Here is a 23204-nt window from a genome sequence, read left to right on the forward strand (position 1 = left end):
ACTGCTGAAGCACCATGCTCATTTGAAGTGTGGAAAACTGATATAAAGGCAGATGCTTGGTAGGCAACAGTCTCTGGAGTTCATTTTCTTTTCAATAAAAAAATTAATTCAAAACCAATGGAAAAGCAATACTACAGTGAGATTAAGTATTACAACCCCAACAAATGTTAATGTGCTTGTCCCTAAGTATCTTAGTGAACTTTGTCCTTGAAATAAATAAGTATAATTGCAGACCTTTTATAATATATCTATATTTTATTCTCAACCTGTCTTAACGACGGCATCAGATAACCTCAAGATGACTATTGGAGTTTTCTATTGCTCTCTTATCGATGTATCCATCCATATCTTTTCAGGCATATTAATAAATAAGGATTGAACTTAACTGTTAAAGGGCAAACACAAATTAAATGATAAATATGGCAGAATTTTTAACCAATTAAAACTAGGTATCAAGACCAGGTTCACCTGCTTAGAGCATTATTAATGCTGCATGTATAAGGAAGTGGATGTCAGTGGTCTATAATCAGTTTTTATGACCAGGTTGCACAGAATGTTTCTTAAACAACACAGAATTGTCTAATATATATGATCTAGGTCTTGCTCATTGTTGAAGGCTGTTGGGTGACCTATAGTTGATTAGATCTATGGCATTTGGTCTCTGTGGATAGTTAGGCAATCATACCATATCTTCTTAATTTTATTTAAAATACTGTAAATTCAGAAATTATTGCGAGGTTTTTATTAACGCGACTGGGCGAGTAACTTGCATTGTGATATCTGATGCATATTTCTGTATGCAGATTTTCCTGCAATCGCAATAATTAATCTCACATTTTTCTCCATTCTACAAAAATGGCAATAAAAAATGCACACAATAATTTCTGAATGTACAGTATATGGAAATATGATACTAATGAATGAATCAAATTCTCAAATAGCTGAGTTGCATATGATTTTTTTTTTAATGGTGAATGGTCTATAATGAGCATTTAAATATGTGAAAAAATCATCTTGGTTGAAAACTGTATGATCTGATCATGTTGATTACACTGAATCAGTCTTTTGTTAATTCTCCTAAACAATTCCTATGTTAATGAGGAAAAGTTGCTCAAACAGTTCCATAATAGTAGGTGCACAATGGATTTTCAAAACTATTTCTATTTGAACACAATAATTTAATTCCAATCATTTTCATCATCTTCACAACTGTCACTGTCATCATTTTTACTGGATTTTTTAAAACCAAAGATAGTCTTTTTAGTTTTTTCTTCCTGTGTACACTGTATAACACCTGAAAATAAATGTATAAATTAGTTGAATCATTTCCTTGTTTTTACTCTTCTAAAATAGCAGAATGTGACAGCAATAGCTGTATTATCATGTATAAACCATTTGAGCAATACATACTGATCTTTTGTGGAACTATAATTCTAATAAGAAAATACTTATAGTACCATTGAATTGTTTTGTCTTACTTTGAAGTCGCAGAAGCGTGCTTTTTCTAATATATTTTAGTGACGTGTCAAGGATTATTTAAGTTTATGTTACGGTCAGTTTAAGGGACCATATAATGGCAAGTCTATGATATTTGGCCGGCAGTTGTATTAACATTGGCACATCTCATTTCCATGGAGATTATTAGGCCCAAACCATGGTCCAATGACATCTGTATGTTTTACATGTTACACAGGTGAAACATATCTTTGTGTCAACAGTTTATTACCTTTTAATTCTGAATGAAATTGCAAATGTTTTTTTTTCTTTTAATTTGATTCAGATTTAAACCAGCCTTTCAATAACTGATTTCAAATTATCTCAATAGAAATGAGATGTGCCAATGCTAATTCAACTGCCTACCAAATATCATCAACGTACCATTGGAGTTCTTCTTTAACGGACCTTATCGAAAAATTTAACATTTAAAATTATGGAAAGATTTCAGAGTTAATGAACCCTGACTAAGAGCCTGAGGGTGGGGCAAATAATCTCCAAGCAAATGCCTACCAAAAATCATTGATGTAGTATTAGTGGTTGTTTTAACTTAACATGACCTATCACAGACTAACAACTGTTGTGCCGTCGCTGGAAACAGCACGCCTTAGTTTCAGTTTGTCAAAGCAAGACAAAATTGTAACAGACATGTTCAGCATTTTTTCAAATATATTACTTTTGTAAAACAGGATAATCTTATATATATATGTAGGACTCTAAAGTGGGATGGGGATGCTAAAATGCAATGGTCACGCTAAAGTGCGATGGTCTACGCTAAAGTGCGATGGTTTGATACGCTAAAGTGGGATGATCTGGGCTATTCAATGGAATACGCTAAAGTCTGAGGCTTCAATACGCTGAAGTACATTTTTCCACAAAATAGCGTTTGATAGCAAATGTCACATGCCGTTTGTACAAACAAAAATGGACAAGCCGGAAAACGAGAATGTTTGTCCAGATGAAGGGTTTTTATTAGACAAGGATAAAAAAAGAGAAACAAATGATCTCAATCCGGATTATTTTTGGTCAGCGCTGGAAGAGGTTAACTTTATTTGTTAAAAGAAATTTGATCAACACAGCTGGAGTTGCCAAAAAATGTGATTTAGAAACTCCTTCTACGTTTGTAATCCCATGTCATTTACGTTAAAGGGATGGATATTCGTCAACTAGACAGTAACCTCACGACAATAGGTTTAGCATCATTATATGATTGCCAAGAAGACAACTCTCCATCCAAGACCAAATGTCATTCATGTAAACAACTATAGGTTAACGCATGGCATAGGCTAAAACCACATAGTATTATATAAAGACCAAATGGCCTCAAAAAGACCAGTGCAAAAACAATTCAAACGAGAAAAAACAGCCTGATTTCTATACAAAACAATATAAGAAAAACAAATATGAAATAAAGCAACAAACGACTACCACACTGAATTACAGGTTTTTAAAGTATATACTAGCTACTGCAATATGTAACTATTACACTTTTAAAATAACTATCGTACTTTAAATAAAAATAAGAGGATGCGGTATTGTCAATGCGACAACTATCCACCCAAGACCAAATGTCATTGATGTATGCAACTAATAACCGTACAGCCTTCAAAGTGGAGCCTTGGCAAACGCTGCAAAGCTAACTACATGTATATATAAGGCCACACAGTGACCAGTGTAAAACAATTCAAAAGAGAATGACACCGGCTTGATTTGTAAAGAAAACATATAGGAACACAGCAACAAACAATAAAATGCTCCGCAGGACGCAGCTTGATACGACCGCAGAGGTCGAACCCTGAACAGTTGGGGCAAGTATGGACACAACATTCAAGCTTGATACAGCTCTGAATTTGGATTGTGATTAAATATTTGACACAGCATAGGTTTCTGACACAGAATGAATGTGGTCTAAGAACTTAAAAATTTTAAATTGGACATTCACCTATTATGGTCCAATATCCAAAATCTAAATACATGGTTAGATTCTGCATATCAAAGAACCCCAAGAATTCAATTTTTGATGAAATCAAACAAAGTTTAATTTTGGACCCTTTTGACCTCAATGTGGACAAAGTTGATAACGGGGCCCAAAAATCAAAAATCTAAATACATGGTTAGATTCAGCATATCAAAGAACCCCAAGAATTCAATTTTTGATGAAATCAAACAAAGTTTAATTTTGGACCCTTTTGACCTCAATGTAGACAAAGTTGATAACGGGGCCCAAAAATCAAAAATCTAAATACATGGTTAGATTCAGCATATCAAAGAACCCCATATATTCAATTTTTGTTGAAATCAAACAAAGTTTAATTTTGGACCAGATTTGGACCAACTTGAAAACTGGGCCCATAATCAAAAATCTAAATACATGTTTAGATTCAGCATATCAAAGAACCCTAAAAATTCAATTTTTGTTAAAATCAAACTAAGTTTAATTTTGGACTCTTTGGACCTTAATGTAGACCAATTTGAAAACGGAACCAAAAATTAAGAATCTAAATACACGGTTAGATTCGGCATATCAAAGAACCCCAATAATTCAATTTTTGATGAAATCAAACAAAGTTAAATTTTGGACCCTTTGGACCTCAATGTGGACCAATTTAAAAACGGGGCCCAAAATCCAAAAACTTTATACACGGTTAGATTCAGCATATTAAAGAACCCCAAGAATTCAAGAATAAAACCCCATTGAAATTGATCAAGAAATAAGCAATTTATACGAAGTATCTTCTTTTGCACAATACTGTGCAATTGAATATTTCTTGCTGTTGCGCAATACTGTACAAATGACAATTTCTTGCTATTGCGCAATATTGTGCTATTTGGATATTTCTTGCTATTGCGCAATACTTAGCAATTGAAGATTTCTTGCTATTGCGCAATACTGTGCAATTGAAGATTTCTTGCTATTGAGCAATACTGTGCAATTGAAAATTTCTTGCTATTGCACAATACTTATTATATAATAATTTACACATCCTGTTTGGTGGGTATCTCCTACCATATCATTATTATATGCTTTTAAATATAAATCAGAAATAACCAACTTAAAATGGAAAATTTTAAAAGAAAAAAAAAAAGGAAAAAAAGAAAAAAAAAAAAAAAAAAAAATCCCCCCCCTCACCAAATTTTTTGAACCCCCTTATGATTCATCACCCCCAAACTCAATCCCAGCCTTCCCTTTGTGGTATGGTACCTTGCAGTACAATTTCAGAGAGATCCATACACTTGAACACAAGTTATTGTCTGGAAACTAGAAAAATGCTTATTTTTGGCCCCTTTTTGGCCCCCAATTCCTAAACGTTTCGGGCAATTACCCCCAAACTCAATTCCAGCTTTCCCTTTGTGATATGGAACCTTGTAGTACAATTTCAGAAATATCCAAACACTTACACACAAGTTATTGTCATGAAACTAGAAAAATGCTTGTTTTTTGCCCCTTTTTTGGCCCCTAATTCCTAAAATTTTGAGGCAATTACCCCCAAAATCAATTACAGCCTTCTCTTTGTGATATGGAACCTTGTGGTAAAATGTCAGAGAGATCCATACACTTACACACAAGTTATTGTCTGGAAGTTACAAAAATGCTTATTTTTGGCCCCTTTTTGGCCCCTAATTCCTTAACTGTTGGTACCATAACCCCCAAAATCAATCCCAACCTTCCTTTCGTGGTATTGAACCTTATGGTAAAATTTCATGGAGATCCATTCACTTAAACTAAAGTTAGAGTGCGAAAACCAATGTGTTTTTTCGGACGACGACGACGACGCCAACGTCATACCAATATACGACCAAAAAATTTTTAATTTTTGCGGTCGTATAAAAACCATTGCCTGAACTCCATTTTCTTTACATCATCGCACTTTAGCATGTTATACCATCGCTCTTGCCAAATAAACGGATCACCAGATGTAACAAAATGGATCTTAACTATTAATTTAATACCAAACAGAAAACAATAAACTTGCGGAAAAGATGGTAAACTGCAAACAAAAGGTGCAAAAATTAGTACACCATATCCGGATTTCAATATATATATAACAACTCTACGACAGATCCATCCATTGGATCACCAGTGAAGGTGATACACGGCTGAAAACACATATTATATTCATTACTCTAAATATCAGCACAACAATGTTAAATCTGCAAATTTGCGGAAGCAAATATATATATATAGACTTTTATTTGGTGCAACAAGTTGAGGGAGACTATTGCAGTAATTCATATTCAGATATTTTTTGCAATGTTTTCATTGTGAAGCAAATAAAGGAAGGGATTGTACTTGTCTTTGTGTTTTTCTGCATGCACTTGAGAGTTCTTCACTTAAAAACTGTAAGATGTGACGTCTTCTTATTCTGCATGCATATATATCTTGTTATAGTCATGTCATGACCAATTTTTCATGTCTGAGTGAATTAAACAGTAATGTTTGAAGTTTTACCCCAGATAGTACATATTGTAGGATCAAATAAGCTTGTACGAAGGTCCACTTGTCAATATCTAGTTGATACTGATCATTCTGCTTCAATTAATATGCGTCATATTATTGAGCACATCTGTAGTTAACTAATTATTTAAACGTAAGACAAGTTTTACTAGTCTTTTCTGCAAAACAAAATTGATACAAAATTTTGATACCAGTATGATTAATTTTGAATTTGATTATAACTGAACAACAAGTTAAATTGTACATACTTAAAAACAATTTATTAATAGTGTTTTTTAAAATGGTTTGGGAAGACTCTGATCTGCATAAGATATTTTACCTGATATGCCTAACAGATTTTCTAGTGTACTGGTCTGGAAATCATCAGTATTCCCCAACTCTTCAAAACCTGTAACCCTGTAGGAAAAAAATATATTGAAAGTTATCTTATTTAGTGTATTCTAGAAAACATTATAAGTAAATGCATTTTGATAAAACACATGCTTTATACATAATTCTTAAGTAAATAGTATACATTTGAATTGAGAGTATGCTGGCAATGGTGAATACTTGGAAGAACAAATAAACGTGTTATTATTGCTAATTTTTCACCTTTACAAATGTGTTACAATTTAGTGGGTATCATCCTTAAACCCATTCTTAAAAAAATATTTAGGTTATTCCCCTTCCATATATCTGCCATCTGCATAAGTTTCATTCCAATCAAGCAAGCAAAGGAAACTCTGTTCAACCATTTTTACAATTTTTTTCTGTTTTTTTAGTAACAGCAACCTTGACATTTGACTTATTGACCCTTATATCAATGGACTTCTTCCTCTAGCAACAGGGGCATAAAAAGTTGTAAATAAAGTTGACACAGAGATATATCTTGCCTGTCGGCATAAAATTTAAAAAAAGACAATCTGATGGACAGCAACATTGCTTATTAATTAAGTCACTGGACCATTATCTAGTGGGCAAGGCCTGAAAATGGTTGACAAACTAAGACGTACAGACAGTAATGTAACTTTATACAAAATAACGTTGTAAGTATAGTTCCTATCAATCTAACAGAAAACTTAACATTGAAAATTGCTAATTAATTCAAAGTCACTGAACCATGTCCAAGGGAACAGGGCCTCAAAATAGTCACCATACTGAGTCTGATATGTACTGATAGTAATACAACTTTATACAAAATATCATTGATCTATCACAAGTAGATCCTATCAAACTAACTTAAGCAGAAAACTTAACATTGAAAATTGCTAATTTATTCAAAGTCACTGGACCATGTCCAAGGGGGCAGTGCTTCAAAATAGTTTTCAAAATGATATGTTCTGATAGTAATGTGACTATATACAAAATATCATGGATCTATCACAAGTAGTTCTCATCAAACTGACTTAAGCAGAAAACTTAACATTAAAGAATGCTTATTAATTGAAAGTGGCTGGACCATGACCTAGAGGACAGGGCCTCGAAATAGTCGTCAAACTGATATGAACTGAAAGTAATGCAACTTCATACAAAATATCATTGATCTATCTCAAGTAGATCTTTTCAAACTAACTTAAGCAGAAAACTTAACATTGAAAATTGCTAATCTATTCAAAGTCACTGGACCATTTCCAAGGGGGGAGTGCCTCAAATTAGTTATCAAACTGATATGTACTGATAGTAATGCAACTTCATACAAAATATCATTGATCTATCACAATGAAAGAACCTTAGTGAGCGTGCTCACATACCACACGTCCCCACATTGTCATTGGAGAAATAAAATAAGTGTAAGAAAAAAAAATTGTATCAGAAAAAAAAATTGAATCATAATTTCCCGTCAATATGCACATCCACATAGTATGTCCTTATTATCTACATAGTTTCATGAAATTCTGTTGTGTTGTTTGAGAGGAGTTGGGATGACAAAAGGTTGCAGTAGTATATTGAGCAAATAAGTTCAAAGGGGGTTAACTCCTGGAAAAAAAATTGAATCATAATTTCCTGTCGATATGCACATCTACATAGTATGTACTTATTATCTGAAAAGGTTTCATGAAATTCTGTTGTGTGGTTTGAGAGGAGTTGCGATGACAAAAGGTTGCAGTAGTATATTGGGCAAATAAGTTCAATGGGGCGTAACTCCTGGGAAAAAAATTGAATCGTAATTTCCTGTCGATATGCACATTTGTTGCATGGGGTATAATTAGATCCTATCGAACTAACTTAAGCAGAAAACTTAACATTGCATAAAATGCTCCGCTGGGCGCAGCTTGATACGACCGCAGAAGTCGAAATCTGAACAGTTGGGGCAAGTATGGACACAACATTCAAGCTTGATACAGCACTGAATTTGGATTGTGATTAAATATTTGACACAGCATAGGTTTCTGACACAGAGTGAATGTGGTCTAAGAACTTAAAAAATTTTAATTTACCTATTCAAACCATATCATTATTATTTGCTTTTATATATAAATCAGAAATAACCAATTTAAAATGGAAAATTTTAAAGAAAAATTAAGGAAAAAAAGGGGAAAAAAAAATCCCTCCCCCCAAAATTTTTGGAACCCCCTTATGATTCATCACCCCCAAACTCAATCCCAGCCTTCCCTTTGTGGTTTGGTACCTTGCAGTACAATTTCAGAGAGATCCATACACTTGAACACAAGTTATTGTCTGGAAACTAGAAAAATGCTTATTTTTGGCCCCTTATTCCCAAACGTTTTGGGCAATTACCCCCAAACTCAATTCCAGCTTTCCTTTTGTGATATGGAACCTTGTAGTACAATTTCAGAAAGATCCATACACTTACACACAAGTTATTGTCATGAAACCAGAAAAATGCTTGTTTTTTGCCCCTTTTTTGGCCACTAATTTATAAAATTTTGAGGCAATTACCCCCAAAATCAATCCCAGCATTCCCTTTGTGATATGGAACCTTGTGGTACAATGTCAGAGAGATCCATACACTAACACACAAGTTATGTCTGGAAGTTACAAAAATGCTTATTTTTGGCCCCTTTTTGGCCCCTAATTCCTAAATTGTTGGTACCATAACCCCCAAAATCAATCCCAACCTTCCTTTTGTGGTATTGAACCTTATGGTAAAATTTCAAAGAGATCCATACACTTAAACTAAAATTAGAGTGCGAAAACCAATGTGTCTTCGGACGACGACGACTCCAACGTCATACCAATATACGATCGCAAAATTTTTTTGCGGTCGTATAAAAATGGTTATTAATTAAAAGTCATTGGACTATGAGTTAGGGGGCAGGGCCTCAAGATAGTCGTCAAACTGATATGTACTGATAGTAATGCAACTTTATATTAAATATCAATGACTATCACAAGTAGTTCCCATCAAACTAACTTCAGCAAAAAACTTAACAATTGTCGCCGCAGCCGCAAAAGCAATCCCTATGTCTCGCTTTCAGGAATTTTGTAGCAGGTGAGACAAAGAGAAATAAAAAACAAAGTCTATCTGACTTTTAAGCTTGTATCTTGAAACACAAAATATTTGTTATTGGCATTTGAAGATCTTAGAATGCTTTGGCAGTTATACAAGAGTCTTATTTCATAACACATACTCTGTAAACAATCCAGTTAAACATTATTATACATACTTGTCAACAACTTGTCCATTTATAAAGCAGAATACTGCTGGCAATGTTCTTATCTTTAATTTTTCGACAAAAAACTTGCAAATATCAACATTGATCTTAGCAAACTTTGTCTCAAAATGTTTGCTGGCAAGTGCCTGTAAAAGAAGGTACATATATATATTATTTTTATTCCAATACTGTTGTAATATACCAACTAAAGTAAACATCTACTGAAAGCACAGATTGTGGTCTCCTTTTGTTTTTTCCAGAAACAAATACAGACAAAATACACAGAAACTCGTCTCTGAAAATATATTACTTATATACCATGTTAATTTTTTTTATATTAAGGTTTATAGGTTGTTTTTTTCAGAGACAAGAGCCTGTGACAGAATCCACTAAATGCATTGCCCATTTGTTATCTAACAAAAAAATGTTGTTATATTTCATGTTAATTAAATGAAGGCATTGAAGACCCATTGGTGGCCTTCGGCTGTTGTCTGCTCTATGGTCGGGTTGTTGTCTCTTTGAGACATTCCCCATTTCCATTCTCAATTTTATCTCTAACTTGATAGTTCTTGTCATGATATTTTTACACTTAAAAGTCAAATTTTCAGCAATGTCTTTAAACCATTATAATTTACCAAATGTCTTTTTTTTTTATTAATCACCTAGTTGTCATGAGTAAAACACGTATTTTATCCCATTTTATATTACTTTGAATATGTACCTTTAGTAATACTGTTGAATCAAACAGAAAAACAAAAGAATTGTTATCATGAATACTATAATTGACTACCAGTATACATTTTGATGAGAAATTGTCATTGAAAACAATTATCTATCTTTTAAAGTTGAAAGTTTTAACGAATTGAGTTAATCAATTAGTTCACAATACATATTTTTATTGTAATTTTCTGTGGTTACTTGCTTAATAAATTTAAGAACCTTTAGTGAACATACACCTCACCACAATGTAAAGGGAAAAAGCTTAAATTGACCAGATGACATCATTTTTTTATTATTACAGGCAGTAGTATTGTGTTACACAAAGATATTTTTAGTAACTATGACATCTATTCTTATGCCCAGTGATGTAAAAATCATTAGGGACCTTCCTCTTATTATATGTGACCATATATCCAAGTAGAGTTGGGTTGAAACCCCATGTTTGTAGTAGCTTTGACCTTGACCTTTGATATGGTGACCTCAAAATCAATAGGGATTTTTCTCTCATTACATTTAACCATATATCAAGTGAGATTGCAATCCTATATGAAGCATTCGCTAAAGCATCTAGAAACCCCTTTACTGCATAAAGTACTGTGAACTTTTAGTAAATATGACCTTAACCTTGGATGAAGTGAACTAATAATCACTATAGATATTCATCATGTTACATAATTTCCATTATGGTTGCAATCTCGTATGAAATATTTGATTCAGCATAAAAAAAAACTTTTCTGGCTATTTTTAGTAACTATAATCTTGACTGTGGACATATTGACTTCAAAATCAATAGGGATCCTTCTCTCATTATATGTGTCCATATATCCTAGTAATGTTGCAATCCAATACAAAGTTCATGAAGTATGGAGTAAGCATCCGGAAACACAAATGACAATGGATATAATAACAACCCTGAACAACAAAGCAGAGATTCTAACTGGTCAACAGAACTAGAGGCTCTCAAGAGCCTGTGTCGCTCACCTGATTCTACTTTGGTTTTGGAAATCATGTAAAAATAGATTAAAATCATAACAGATACCCTAATAATGAGTGAGGCCAAATTTGGTTTAATATTGGTCCTGTAATTTAATAAAAAATCCTGGTGGCCATCTTGAACAGTAAATCGGCAACAAAGTAGCAACACTTAATCAGCACCTCATAAGAAACATTTATGCCATGTTTTGGTTTCATTCCATTCAGTGCACCTCTAGAAGAAGCATTTGTATGTATTTCCAATAGGATCTTATGTTAAAGGAAGTCCCCCCATTGGCGGCCATCATGGATGAAGGATCAGCTTCATAGTAACAACACTTGGTCAGCACCTCATAAGGAACATTCATGCCATGTTTGGTTTCAATCCATTCAGTTTGTGGTTCTCTAAAAGAAGACATTTGTATGTATTGTCCATAGGGTCCTTTGTTAAACATTGTCCCCATCTGGCAGCCATCATGGATTATGGATCGGCTTCAAAGTAAAAACACTCGGTCAGCACCTCATAAGGAACATTCATGCCATGTTTGGTTTCATTCCATTCAGTGGTTCACTAAAAGAAGACATTTGTATGTATTTCTCATAGGGTCCCATGTTAAACTAAGTCCCCTGCAGGCGGCCATCTTAGATTATGGATCGGCTTCAAAGTAACAACACTCGGTCAGCACCTCATAAGAAACATTCATGCCATGTTTGGTTTCATTCCATTGAGTGGTTCTCTAAAAGAAGACATTTGTATTTATCACACCGCGGGTAAATTATTACGTTGTGATTGGTTTAACGCCGTCACATGGTGACCCCCTATGGATCTGTAGGGGGTTAGTAAATTTCATAGTGGGTTCATGACGTCACGGCTACTGTTAATGGTGATGTCATCTATTGATGTTTTTGTATTTCATTGTTTATATATATATTTTTCTACAAAACGCTGCAGAAAAAGTATCGTGTGCGATAAATTCGTTATATGGTTCACTACTGACCTCCTACAGACCATAGAGGGTAAATAAAATCCATAGGGGATTTGGCCTTCGGCCTCACCCCCTATGGATTTTACTAACCATCTATGAATCCATAGGGGGTCAGTAGCAACCCATATAACTTATAGTATTTCCCATAGGGTCCAATGTTAAACTAAGTCCCCTGCTGGCGGCCATCTTAGATTATGGATCAGCTTCATAGTAACAACACTCAGTCAGCACCTCATAAGGAACATTCATACCATGTTTGGTTTCATTCCATTTAATGGTTCTCTAAAAGAAGACATTTGTATGTATTTCCCATTGGGTCCTATGTTAAACTAAGTCCCCCCCTGGCGGCCATCTTGGATTATGGATCGGCTTCAAAGTAACAACACTCGGTCAGCACCTCATAAGAAACATTCATGCCATGTTTGGTTTCATTCCATTCAGTGGTTCTCTAAAAGAAGACATTTGTATGTATTTCCCATAGGGTCCCATGTTAAACTAAGTCCCTGCTGGCGGCCATCTTGGATTATGGATCGGCTTCAAAGTAACAACACTCGGTCAGCACCTCATAAGGAACATTCATAACATGTTTGGTTTCATTCCATTCAGTGGTTCTCTAAAAGAAGACATATGTATGTATTTCCCATAGGGTCCTATGTTAAATTAAGTCCCCCGCTGGCGGCCATCTTGGATTATGGATCGGCTTCAAAGTAACAACACTCGGTCAGCACCTCATAAGAAACATTCATGCCATGTTTGGTTTCATTCCATTCAGTGGTTCTCTAAAAGAAGACATTTGTATGTATTTCCCATAGGGTCCTATGTTAAACTAAGTCCCCCACTGGCGGCCATCTTGGAAGATGGATCCGCTACAAAGTAACAACACTTGGTCAGCACCTCATAAGGAACATTCATGCCATGTTTGGTTTCATTCCATTCAGTGGTTCTCTAGGAGAAGTTCAAAATGTAAAAAGTTAACGCCGATGACGGACGACGCCGGACGATGGACGCCAAGTGATGAGAAAAGCTCAATTGGCCCTTCGGGCCAGGTGAGCTAAAAAGCAGTATACTACAACCCAAAACGTTTTAAGAAATAAAAAAATTTTGTACTTTACTATTATAGTGAAAGATCATTGGTTTTCTGAATATTGGCCTTATTAAGTCACTTGGGTGCAAAAAATAGGTCATTGGTTTCAATATAAGACCAATTGAATGAAACGGTAAAATTTAATGCTGTGATCATCGCTATATGTATGAACTATGTTGTACAATGTAAGAGGATTGTAGCAATGAAATATCGGTCATGTGTTTTCAGAGTTCTAGTTTTTTAGTATCATTCAAGTAAGTAAGATAAGTCAAGGAAACCCAAAAATTGAAGATCAATGGAAATTGAAGTGGTGAAATATTATTGAAATACAACCATGGGTTTCAAAATGAATGAAAGAACCTTAGTGAGCGCGTTCACATACCCCACATCCCCACATTGTCATTGGAGAAATAAAATAAGTGTAAGAAAAAAAAATTGTATCAGAAAAAAAAATTGAATCATAATTTCCTGTCAATATGCACATCTACATAGTATGTCCTTATTATCTACACAGTTTCATGAAATTCTGTTGTGTGGTTTGAGAGGAGTTGAGACGACAAAAGGTTGCAGTAGTGTATTGGGCTAATAAGTTCAAAGAGGCGCAACTCCTGGAAAAAAAATTGAATCCTAATTTCCTGTTGATATGCACATCTACGAAGTATGTCCTTATTATCTGAAATGGTTTCATGAAATTCTGTTGTGTGGTTTGAGAGGAGTTGCGATGACAAAAGGTTGCAGTAGTATATTGGGTTCAAAGGGGCATAACTCCTGAATAAAAAAATTGAATCGTAATTGCCTGTCGATATGCACATCTACATACTATATCCTTATTATCTGAAAAGGTTTCATGAAATTCTGTTGTGTGGTTTGAGAGGAGTTGCGATGACAAAAGGTTGCAGTAGTATATTGGGCAAATAACTTCAAAGGGGCGTAACTCCTGGAAAAAAAATTGAATCGTAATTTCCTGTCGATATGCTCATCTACGTAGTATGTCCTTATTATCTGAAAAGGTTTCATGAAATTCTGTTGTGTGGTTTGAGAGGAGTTGAGATGACAAAAGGTTGCAGTAGTATATTTGGAAAATAAGTTCAAAGGGGCGTAACTCCTGGAAAAAATATTGAATCGTAATTTCCTGTCTATATGCACATCTACGTAGTATGTCCTTATTATCTGAAAAGGTTTCATGAAATTCTGTTGTGTGGTTTGAGAGGAGTTGCGATGACAAACTGTTGCAGTAGTACATTAAAGTAAATAAGTTCAAAGGGGCGTAACTCCTAGAAAAAGAATTGAACATTAATTTCCTGTCGATATGCAAAACTACATAGTATGTCCTTATTATCTAAAAAGGTTTCATGAAATTCTGTTGTGTGGTTTGAGAGAAGTTGCGATGACAAGAAACAGGACTGACGGACTGACGAATGGACAGGTCAAAAACATTATACCCTTCGCAACTCGTTGTGTGGGGTATAATTATTTACTAAATATAGATGAAATGATAGACAGACCAGGGTTGTGTTTTTGCACATGTACAAGCTACAATAAGTTACAACATACTTCTAAGTGTGTATCCATAATTGCACATCTTCTAAAATCTGAATGATAAAAATGAACGATACATTTCTTTTCTGTTGTCGTGAGGTCTAAAAACTTCTTCTCTTCTGTTATTTCTCTGGAAAAAAAGATATACTGGTAAAAGGTATTCTTAAATACAGTTACATGTGTGATACATATTTTATACCAAAAGTGACGATTTTGTAATAATTTATATACAATGACAGTAACTACAGTGAAAAAAGATGTGAAATGCCAAAATAAAATATACAAATACCTTTATAGGTTGCACTTTGTAAATACAGCTGTTTCTCAAACCACGCCTCTTTTGGGGAGATATTTAATATTCATAGGTATGTTAATTTGTTAACGTACTGGTTCCCATTGATGATCTCTGTGTTTCATCTCATAGAGACATCACTTGGGAATGTAACCAGTATAGATAAACATGGTAGCGGCTAAATTTTAATTCTTAGGAGGTCCAAAAATGGAGGTAAGGGTAGTATAGAATTTTAGTATAAGTTTAAACTCTTAGAAGTTCAGGGCATATAAATGTTGAAAATATGCCGCACAGCCCTATATTTTGACCTTTGAATAAAATAGTAGTGCATATATACTTTCCGTTCTGGGATATTATTTTTCACGAAACTTCATAGTAAAAGTGTCACAGTTTTATCCTATGGGAAATTGCATTGTCTGTATTTACAGAATTGCAACCTATATAGGGTTAAAAAATAGAACATACAGAATTTCACAAAATCTGGTTTATCTCAGAGATTTTAAGAATTTAACTCAAATATGAAGTTTTATAAATATTTCATGAAGATTGAGAAAATCCTGGGCCTTAACTATGATGACTCAGCATAAATTCACAGTTTAAAGTATGCATGGTTTACTTAAAGCCCTGAATTCAAAATAAATTCATAATATATGCCTATTTGTAATTTAAATTGTTTAGAAGTGCTTATATTTACTCTTCGCAGTAATTGCAACTCATTGATCCTTCCTAAATATTTCTGGTGGGGTGTTTTTGTCCTGTCGATAACCCAAAAGTAAGCCGTAACGCCTAAATGTGCTTTTTTGTGACTGCGGCATAAAAAAGTACAAGCTAGAATTACAAAAAGACCTCAGTAAAACTTACAATAGTGTGTTCTATCCTTAATATGTAGTAAATATTTCACATTGCTAGAAACAGGGAAAAAAATTAGGAAATGTGAGGCCCCAGGGGCAAAAAACAGAGGAAAATGCCTACCCCTGAGTCATAAAACAGATAATTTAACTTGTAAATGCTATGATTTTTTTATTTTAAAGGTCTTTTATAAAGTAAACAATAACTGTGCTAGGAAGTTATGCAAAAATCAGATGTAAGCAGTCATTTCAATGAAACTTTTAGTGAATTTATGCACCAGACTGATATCTTCATAAATACAACTTTTGCAAATATGCCTTTGTTTAAACACTTCTAGGACATATATTAACTAACTTATGTTAGATATATGGTTAGGGATGATACTGTTGTGACAAGAATTCTAAACTGACCATTTGAGGCAGAAATTGTGAACTTTCATTGACAAATAGGCATACAGTAAGATGTGGACTGGAGACACAGGCAGGATTTGATACTTTGTATAATCTTGAATGTTGGAATGCTTAACTACTAAACAAAACATTTATAGTATTCTAAAATGCTTTCAATTTGTTATCAGAATAGTTTCAAACAGGTTTTAGACAATTCATGTTTTCAAAATCTTTAAAAAATTGAAACAGGGGTAGGGGTATAAAATGTACTGTAAAAGGAGACTTAGAGTATATGCAGTGATTTCTTTAAGGCTATAATTCTGATAAATAAGTATTGTTGTGAGAAAAAGTGTTTTTAGAGAGTTTTCTATTTGAATAAATGTTTGTATAGGTTGCACTTTGTAAATACAGCTGTTTCTCAAACCACGCCTCTTTTGGGGAGATATTTAATATTCATAGGTATGTTAATTTGTTAACGTACTGGTTCCCATTGATGATCTCTGTGTTTCATCTCATAGAGACATCACTTGGGAATGTAACCAGTATAGATAAACATGGTAGCGGCTAAATTTTAATTCTTAGGAGGTCCAAAAATGGAGGTAAGGGTAGTATAGAATTTTAGTATAAGTTTAAACTCTTAGAAGTTCAGGGCATATAAATGTTGAAAATATGCCGCACAGCCCTATATTTTGACCTTTGAATAAAATAGTAGTGCATATATACTTTCCGTTCTGGGATATTATTTTTCACGAAACTTCATAGTAAAAGTGTCACAGTTTTAGCCGCAAAGGGAGTTCCTATGGGAAATTGCATTGTCTGTATTTACAGAATTGCAACCTATACAGGTAATTACTTTTTTTTAAAGTTTTCTGAGAATAACTGCAGTTGTGGCAACAGAACTTTATATTTAAATATAAACATTTAGTAAACAAAATTTCAGCATTAAATATTTTATTTTTTATCTACCTGCACTATTTTCTTCTGAAAATGTAAAAGGAAGCAAACTACAAAAACTAAGACTACAAAAATTGTGTATAAATATTTACTGATGGCATATGGGACATTTATCGTCATGTCAAACACTCATGAGGGTAGTAATTCCCTTTACTGTCAGGCGTCAACGGTCATTTTCGGCTATCATTATCGTCAATTGGTTATCGTGATTCTTCAGAGGTCTCAAATAATCATCTGTTACCATTTTTTTTGGAAAGAATTTAACATCAGTCGTCAAAATCAGTCTATTTTTTTTATCCTAATAAAGAAAATGTAATTTTATTCTTCATTCACCAAAAAATATTGTTAACATCATTTAACAAAGATTTTTTATCATTCTTCGTCATGAAGGTACCCCTATTACGACCCTCACTCACTCATAACATCAAACTATTTACTTGTGTTATGTCACATCAAAGGTATGCTGATGCAATACAGTAGCTAAGAATTAAGTTAGAGAGAGATAGTGTATCCAATTACTAATAACATACAGAGATGGAAAAGGTAAAAGGTTTTTGAAAACTATTTTGTAAATTTCTGAAATTTGTCCAAATTTATTTTTTTTCATTAGAACTGCTGCAATATACAGTTAAAAGCGTTGTGAGACTCATGACAAACAAAGAAGTCATCAGCTCTATCATTTCTTTATCCAGTTATTTGTCCATAAAAAAATTTGTATTTTGGCAAGATAAAATTTTTTTATGGATCCCTTCAAAAGAAAAAAAACAAAACAATATCAATGCCTTTAATTCATCACTATGGGAAAAAATCTTCGAGCATACTAATTATAAGATAAATATCTAAATGATGGGATCTTGATTGCCCTAATAAAGATTATACTTTATAACTGTAATGAAGTTGAGATGAGGCTATTTAATGAAAACAGAATGGTCAGTAGCTATGAGTAAATGGCAACACAATAACTGCAGTATGAGTCTTATGAAATAAAATATAAGATAGCTCTAAGCATTTTCTTTATTTTGGTATATTTGTTTAATGTTGTTGGGACTTGCTAATAAAGACAACACATTCAATTTTGACACAACTATTGAAACCTTAAGATGGCATTTGTCTATCATTTTGTTTATATCAAAAACATCTTTTATACCTGACTCTTGCATGCACTCTGTATACACTTTTGTATTACATTAATATAACTCACTCAAAACTTAAATTCTTATTTTTTTTTTCTCAATTAAAATTAAATTTATTTAAACCCGAAAATCTCATGTATCCACTTTTATTACTCCCTTCAACTTTTGCAATGAGATACTGATGGCTCAGCTTACAAAAATTGGATGTTCTTTTTGGACATACCAGGTCAGAAAAATTGTAAATCCGCATGATTTTCATGAGTGAAGGACTTGTGAAGTAAAATTATATTTCAATTAGTTTAAACCATGAACAAAGCTGAATGAATTAAATTGTCCAATATTGTAAATGCATAAAATTAAATTGAAGACATATTCATTTCTGGTTTGTATGCTATAATATTATCCTTACGTATATTGCCCATGTTGTTTTTCTTTCATATCATTAAGATTAACAGCATGTTTTTTCAACTGATCAAGACGTGCTTCTCTTATATAGGCAGGAATTTCTGCATTTTCTAGTTCATCTAGCAGTTCCTAAAAAATAATTAAAACTTTATTTCAATGCATACAATAATTGCACATAAAAAGAAATTGTAAAAGCCAATAAGGTAAATCGTCTTAAAAATGTACATGTTTGTACACATCATGGTATACCATAGTCTGTCCGTCCATATGCCAATACTTGTTCAAAAGCCACAATTTGTTTTAACCAATCCTCATGAAATTTTAACAAAACATTAGGATTGACTAAAAGAAAGAGCTCCCTTTCGATTTGATAATTTCCAATTCTGTAATTATCACATGATTATAACCCCTTCCCTAGTAATAATAGTAAGTTATATTATAAAACGGGTTTTAAAAAATTAAATAAAACTGTTTTGCTGCTTTTACGTTATACTTTATGTTGAGTTTTCCCTCTCTTCTTTGTTCATTTCTACTAGATATTCCCTTCAGCAGGGCTCACAATTCTTCAGAATCATAGGGAGAAGTAGCATGTTTAAAATCCAACTCTGTCTAGTACTATTATGAAACACTTGTAATAGCCCGTGATCTTGTAACTGTGGAATGATAAAAGTGAGCATAATCAAAAACAATAAGGAGCTTCTGATACCATATTAAAGTTTGATGAGATTTAGTGACTGTGAACTTCGGTTAACCTCGTCATACAACAATGACATTATTCACATAATGACCAGCAGAGGGACAACAGTATCACCTTATAGCGGGTTATTTTGGCAGGTCTAAAATTTCACAGTTTTGGGTCCTACTAATTATACGAAAAATTTTGACGATTTTCATTTTGACGGTTGCTGCAATCTAGTGAGAAATCTTCTGATGAAATGTGTAATATTAAGAAAAAAATATTATAAATGTGAAACTTATTTATTTAAGTTATATCTGATTGTTTATTAAGTTATAATCCCCTTATTATTTCATTTTCAAAATATTAAATCTATAAAACAATTCATGTCCCCAAAACCTTTTGGTGTCTGAATTTTTCCTGCTCATTCAGCTAAAACTGGGGCATGTGTTGGTCAACAGTGCAACCCTACACTGTAAGCATTACTTTTTAGTTTAACTGAGTTGTCTTCTTACTTAAAAGAGTTTTTCCTGGCTTCGAACGTTTCAACTTAGTTGTCATGTGTTGCAACCGGAAACTACATGTGACATATACTATACACCTTATCGCTAATCCCGCTTGACCCGAGAATCAGTCCCGCTCGAACTTTTGACGTCATACAACAATCACTTTTCCATTGTGGCGTCAGATATTTTCTATTATGACGTCAAAATTTTACGGGAACTTGTGTAATGTCCAGTAATGGCGGACAAATAGTGATAAGATGTATTGGTATCAGATCAACCCGGAACTTGTTAATTATTGGTAATATTAATTATGTGGAAAACAAATTTTTAATCAACACCATTGTCCTATATGAGTTGTATATAAAAGTTGAAGTCTTTGATTCATTGTTTTTACGCCATGCTGGTTAACAAATTGGACCTTGTTATTTTAGTAGTATAGACGGTTTGTAAAAAAAAGTGCACTGCAAAATCCAGTTAAGTTTATAATTTTCTAAAACATAAACTGTATTTGAATTTTACTTATCTAGAGCATGCTATGACTTAAATTTATTCCAGATACATAGGTTTGTCTGTACTCAGAGTTAATTTTGATGTGAAAATGCATCCATTTTAGGCAAAAGGTTCATATGAACCTTAATTATCTCTGTGATGCCGATGGTCTTCCCCTAGAAACACACAGTTCTTCTCGAATATTCTATAAGAAAAATATATAATTTGAAATTGAACATGTTGAAGGAGCAGACTTATATATAAAAGAAATAAACTTTTTTTTATGTTATAATGAATCAAACCTCTTCTGCTAAAGCCTCATCATTCAAAATTTCCTCAGCTCTAGAACTTGTTGTCGCCATTTCAGGGGAATATAAACAATCTGTAATCAAGATCTTAGGAACGTTATATCAAACACATTTTTGACAAGCACTGACTTGTTCCTGAAATTGAAAGTAGAACTAAATTTAAACATTTTGAGGAACGGAGACGAAATCTAAGACCAACTCGTCCCATTAGCAATTCACGTCCCTTTACTTTTGCCCCTTCCACGACAAGTCGAAATATTCAATTTTAGATCATTTGGGAAATAAACACATAACCTTATCAAAATGAAATGAGATGGATTTAAGTGAGAGATGAAAAAATTACTTTTTCGAACTGCAGCATTATTACTTTTATAATGTTAAGTTTATATAATTTGCAGAATCAAAATAATTTCTATTCTGTGCTATTATACATTTATTTGCAAAATAAAATGTGTCAGTGAGCGTTATATAATTCTGTTCAGTTATGGGACAGTTTGAAAGGATGTGTATTGTCATGTGTCAGTGAGCGTTATATAATTCTGTTCAGTTATGGGACAGTTTGAAAGGATGTGTATTGTCATGTGTCAGTGAGCGTTATATAATTCTGTTCAGTTATGGGACAGTTTCTAAGGATGCGTATTGTCATGTGTCATTTTGATAGTATAATTTCATTTAAGGCCTTGTACTTACCTGAGGGTATGGATGCATGGGATCCTTCATTTCTGTATTCTTTATTTTTTTATACCATTTTTCTCTATTCTTTATATTTGTGGCCCATTATTCCCTATTCGGATAATTTTTATATTTAAGCACCCTATCATTCTCCATTCTCTATGTTTTTGGTTCATTTTTCTCTATTCTTTATATTTTTAGACAATTATTCTTTATTCTGTAAACCCAATCCCTCTTACCTTGACTGCATGGACACAATATAACAATATCCATTGTCCAATCACTCTGTATATTGTTTACAGATTGAAACTCCGCCTAACCATTGTCAATCTTAATCATTATAATGCTTAGACATACATCAAACCAATTAAAGAAGGCAAGCAAATTAATCCCAAGCACTTCAAGCATGTGGCACACATGATGTGAATAGTTACGAATATGGTTTAAGAAAAGATTTTTCAAGATATTGAAATTATTCCCTATAAAAAATAGCGAAAAGAGAATCCTTGGAGACATCTGTCCACCAGAACTAGATTACATATGCATAATGCCAAATACTGGCTTTATATATATATATATATTCACTTGTACCAAATCTGGGACTTTTATGCTCACTAGTTAGTATAATAGTTCCAGACCCAATTTAGTAAATGATATATATAACCACCTTGCCAAAATTTTCGTCAAAGCCTATAACAGAAATTGATTTCAAATACTTAAAATTTCAGTCTTGACTGCAGAACTCAAAAGTAACAAGGCAACTCGCATAATGAAAATGTGTGTGTGTGTTTTTTTTTTTTTATGTTTATCCGTATTTCCCATATGTCAAACCCGAATAGTTAGAACTAAGTGACTGTCCGTATTTCCGTATTCGACCAGAGTTAATACTTGGACCTATATACATTGTGTCCCAGGTAGACATTTCTGTAATCTAATTTAGTATGTTTATCAATCTGTGAATCAGTCTTTCCGTAATTTGTATCCAAGGCGCCCCCTTTTTGACTTCGAACATAAATCTTTCTTAAAATGTTGACCCTGACAATTTAAATTAAGATAAAATGACCTCCCTGATCAATTGTAAATATTACTCTTTTTCTCCTCCTCTGCCCGTTGACTGTATTGTAAAACTAACAAACCCTCGTCTTTTGATACATCAATTTCACAAGGTCCTAAACAAATGTATAACTTTGCAGCTATATTGTCATATCTTATGTCCGTGATTATTTTAAAAGTAGATTTTTTTTCGATGCAAAAAAAGTCAGCTATAAAAGGCCCCAAAATGACAAATGTAAAACAATTCAAAAGTCTACATTACACAATTAATCAGATATTGCACAGGAAACGTATGCCAAACCAAATTACTAATACTTGTTATAATCTGGGACTATATTATACTATTAGTATAATAGTCCCAGTTATAATCATCCCGTCTACTAAGTTATTTCCAGAGTTTTAAAGTAATATACGATATATTTCGCACCCGGGAAATTCTTCCAAATATCAAATTCTATCACAACACTGGATAAAATATCGGACAATAATAATGAAAAAAAATAAAATAAATATTTTATTCTATACTAATTAGTAATAAATACAAGTAAATTGTATGTGTAATACAATCGATGGCAATCATGCTGTATCAGCCAACCGTGATAATATCGATATCAGTCAAGGTTGCAAAGGC

The 23204-nt window shown here is 33.2% G+C and overlaps 1 protein-coding gene across 1 annotated transcript; it reads right to left on the reverse strand.

Annotated features, from left to right (window-relative positions):
• Positions 1 to 942: 942 nt before the first annotated feature.
• Positions 943 to 20994, reverse strand: LOC127704735 (uncharacterized). Its single transcript, XM_052208944.1, has 6 exons — positions 20843 to 20994; positions 18874 to 18998; positions 14863 to 14977; positions 9559 to 9692; positions 6270 to 6346; positions 943 to 1294 (listed from the first exon to the last, which is right to left on the reverse strand). The coding sequence occupies exons 1-6, from the start codon at positions 20900 to 20902 to the stop codon at positions 1179 to 1181; spliced, it is 627 nt and encodes a 208-aa protein (XP_052064904.1). The 5' UTR covers positions 20903 to 20994; the 3' UTR covers positions 943 to 1178.
• Between the last annotated feature and the right edge of the window lie 2210 nt (positions 20995 to 23204).

The sequence above is a fragment of the Mytilus californianus genome, unplaced genomic scaffold (genome assembly GCF_021869535.1).
Source record: "Mytilus californianus isolate M0D057914Y unplaced genomic scaffold, xbMytCali1.0.p SCAF_6, whole genome shotgun sequence".
Lineage (NCBI taxonomy): Eukaryota > Metazoa > Mollusca > Bivalvia > Mytilida > Mytilidae > Mytilus > Mytilus californianus.

Bases quoted from the DNA above. Each gene is read 5' to 3' on its own strand.
- LOC127704735 (XM_052208944.1), bottom strand. From the start codon at position 20,902: ATGGCGACAACAAGTTCTAGAGCTGAGGAAATTTTGAATGATGAGGCT. The intron at 18,999-20,842 runs GTTTGATTCATT...ATTATTTTTTAG, and splicing joins ATGAGGCTTTAGCAGAAGAG to GAACTGCTAGATGAACTAGA. The intron at 1,295-6,269 runs GTAAAATATCTT...ATTTATTTTCAG, and splicing joins AAATCTGTTAGGCATATCAG to GTGTTATACAGTGTACACAG.